Here is a 3,101-nt window from a genome sequence, read left to right as displayed (position 1 = left end):
AGCGCCGCCAGCCCGCGGCGGAGCTCGTCCCGTACCGCTTCACCCTGGCCCGTACCTCGGCCTCGCCTCCCAGCTGCCGCGCCCTCGCCTCGGCCGCCGCGTTGCTCTTGGCGGGCCCCCCGGCCTTGCCGCCGGCGGTGGGGCGGCCGCCCGCGCCACGGGCCGGGGTGCCGCCGGCCTTGCCGGCCGCGCCCGGCTTGGCCGCCGGCGCTGCCACGGGGGCGGCCTCGGCGGCGGCCGCCTGCTGGCCCTGCCCCAGCGGCTGCTGCTGCTGCTCCTGGGGGCAGTCTGGGAGGTGGGTGGGGGGCGGGATGGGTCGGTAGGTGAGCAGCTGGCGCTGGAAGATCTCTTCGGCCATGATCGTGCCGTCCTCGTTCTCAAACGACAGCTTGTCTGCGGCGGGGCAGGGCAGGGGCAGCAGGCGGGGCAGGGCGGGACGCCGTGAGACGCTCGGCAGCACGGCACGGCACGGCGCAGCACGGCGCGGCACGACACATCACAGCACAGCGCAGCACAGCACAGCGCTCCGCCTGTTCCACACTGACACAGAGGCCCTCCCACTCGCGCCGCATGCTCCTAGGGAGCAGCGCTGACGGCAATACGCGCTGCCGCCCCTGCTGGTGGCCACCCACGCACCCACCTGGCGGGGTGAAGAAGATTTTGGTGTCGCGCGCGCTGAGCGCGTCGTGCGCTGACGTGGCGAGCAGCGGCTCCAGCTCAGCGAGCACCGCGGGGAACAGCGGCAGCGCCGCCAGGGCCATGGCCGCCCGCAGGGCGCCGCGGGCCGCTGCCTGCTGCGCTGGGTCTGCCGAGGCGGCCCCTGCAGTGCGGCTGGAGACGAGCGCTGCCGCCACGTCAGCAGGCGCCGCCGCCAACACGTCGGCCACGGGGCCCAGCTTCCGGGCGGCTGCCGCCCAGGCCTCGCTGCCGCCGCCGCCGCCGCCAGCCACCGTGGGGTGGTGCGCCAGCAGCAGCAGGCTGCTGACCAGCGCGGTGGACAGCGGCACGGCGCCGGCCGCGGACGCCGCCGCCACGGCCGCGGCGGCAAACCGCGGCTGCGGGGCGGCATCCCCCAGCACCGCCGCCACCTCGGGAGCTGCGGGGTGGCTGGCCCAGTGCTGCAGGCCTGCCACCAGGGTGGAGGCAAGCTCTGTAGACGTGCCGGAGACGGCGGCGGCGGCGGCCGCGGCCGCCGCCCGCGGCGCCGGCGCGGCGTGCAGCAGCAGCACGGCCAGGGTGCGAGCGGCGGCGGCGGCGGCGGCGCTGCTCTCCCCGCCCAGGTGGCGCGCGTGCTGCAGGATGGGGTGCAAGAGGCAGGGACGGCGTGCAGATGAGGGGAGGGGATCTGCCTGTGCCGCAGCAGCCATGGGCTGAGCAGTGGTGCAGGACGAAGCACCAGTGCACCCCCCTGGCTGCCCGGCAGGGCCTGCCCCCTGTCACCTGAGTCAGCAGCACCTCTGCCGCCTCCGCCGCCCCGCCGGCCTCCTCTGCCGCCAGCCTGGCGGCGGTACCGGGCGCCAGCAGCGGGCTGTCGGCGCCGCAGGCGGCCTCCCATACCTGCGGCAGCAGGCGGGGCCCGAGGGCAGGGGTGCAAGAGCTTATGTTCAAGCTGACAGGCAGCCGCCAGCCGGCAGCAGAGCGGCTCCGATGCCGACACCGCACGCCCCTCGCCTGTGCTCTGTCCCACACACACGCGCCGCACCTTGTCTGCCGCCAGCGCCTCGTCGGCCTGCAGGTCTGCCGCCGCGATGTAGGCGGCAGCCGTCAGCGCCAGCAGGCCGTCCAGGCGGGCGGCCGCCTTGGCGCACCCCTCCAGCACCAGCTTGCCCAGCGGCGCAGCCAGCGCGGCGGCCTGCACGCGGCAGAGGGCCGGCATGGGCAGGGCAAGGGTGAGCAGGGCTGAGCAGCCAGCTGAGCAGAGAGGGTCAGCAAGCAAGCAGGCGAAAGGGGTGAGCAGCCAGCCTCTGGCTGCCCGCTGCAGGACCCATCAGCCGACCCCTGCTGCCCATTCCTTGCTGCGCCCCAACCCCTGACCTGCCCCCAAGGCTGCGCCGCACCTGCCCCCGCGCTTCCTGGTTCTGGCGCAGCGCCGCCGCCAGCGCGCGCAGGTGGGCGCGGCGCAGCGCTTCCTTCTCTTTCAGGCTCTCTGCAGGCGGCAGGCGGGGCAGCGGGTCCCGGCTGTGATGCGAGGGCGGCGGGGAGGCGGGGCCCGCAGAGGCCCTCCAGCAGGCCAGCCGCCGCCGCATGCTCCAGCACGCTCCCCACCCCTCTCCCTCCCTCTCTGGAAAGCGAGCGCCGCGCCCACCTGTCATCCGGGCCAGGGCGGGCTCAGGCATGCCCGAGCAGCGCGGCAGCCAGGCGCCCAGCGCCGCCGCCAGCGCCGCCTTGACGTCCTCGCTCAGCTCCTCCTTGTAGTACCTGCAGTACAGCAGTACCAATAACAGTGCCAGGATCAACATTTTGCCTGTGCCATGCAACACGCTCAAGGCAGGCGCAACACTTTGACACCATCAGCAAGCCCGCGTGTGCTTGGGCTGAATGGAGCTGTGACTCCCCAAACGTTGCACCAAAACATGCAACCCAGAGCCGCCCCGCTCACCCGCAGATGAACTCCACGGCCTGCGCCGCCACGCGGGCCACGCTGGGGCCTCGGCCGGGGGCCTCCGCCAGGCTGGCGATGACCGCCGCCAGGCTGGCACGCTCCGACGCCGCCTTGATTTTGCCGGCTGCGCCATAAGACGAGGAAAGACAGGGGCTGAGGAACGTGTACTGTGGCACAGTCTGGTGCAGCAGCAGCAACGCTGCTAGCAGCAGCGCAGCATGGCCACACAGACTCCCAGGGCAGCAGCCAGCCGCCCGCTCTCCCACCTGTGCTGCCGTCCAGCACCCTGCAGGCAGCCGCCAGCTGGTCGCCGGTGATGCCTGAGTCGCTGATGTGGCGCGACATGGCGCCAGCACACTCCGCCGCCAGCTGCCTGCACGCCAGCGGCAACAGCAAGGGCAACAGCTGTCGGGTCGCACCGCTGGCCCTCGGGGAAAGCTGGGCACGGGTGCAGCCTAGCCTGGGTTTGCAGCCAGCCAGGCCAGCAGCCGGCCCTCCG

General features: G+C 73.8%; 1 protein-coding gene across 1 annotated transcript in view; it reads right to left on the bottom strand.

The window, feature by feature from the left end:
• The window catches only part of CHLNCDRAFT_144295 (hypothetical protein), a gene marked incomplete at both ends in the record, with an annotated part of 13,645 nt that extends 10,698 nt beyond the window's left edge, over positions 1-2,947 (bottom strand). Inside the window, 8 exons of the mRNA XM_005848622.1 lie at positions 56-393; positions 641-1,292; positions 1,441-1,557; positions 1,703-1,852; positions 2,058-2,146; positions 2,306-2,418; positions 2,600-2,726; positions 2,869-2,947. Coding sequence (XP_005848684.1) covers positions 56-393; positions 641-1,292; positions 1,441-1,557; positions 1,703-1,852; positions 2,058-2,146; positions 2,306-2,418; positions 2,600-2,726; positions 2,869-2,947 — 1,665 coding nt within the window. The remainder of the gene's footprint in view (positions 1-55; positions 394-640; positions 1,293-1,440; positions 1,558-1,702; positions 1,853-2,057; positions 2,147-2,305; positions 2,419-2,599; positions 2,727-2,868) is intronic.
• Between the last annotated feature and the right edge of the window lie 154 nt (positions 2,948-3,101).

The sequence above is a fragment of the Chlorella variabilis genome (genome assembly GCF_000147415.1).
Source record: "Chlorella variabilis unplaced genomic scaffold CHLNCscaffold_7, whole genome shotgun sequence".
Lineage (NCBI taxonomy): Eukaryota > Viridiplantae > Chlorophyta > Trebouxiophyceae > Chlorellales > Chlorellaceae > Chlorella > Chlorella variabilis.
This window is presented reverse-complemented; position numbering and strand designations above follow the sequence as displayed.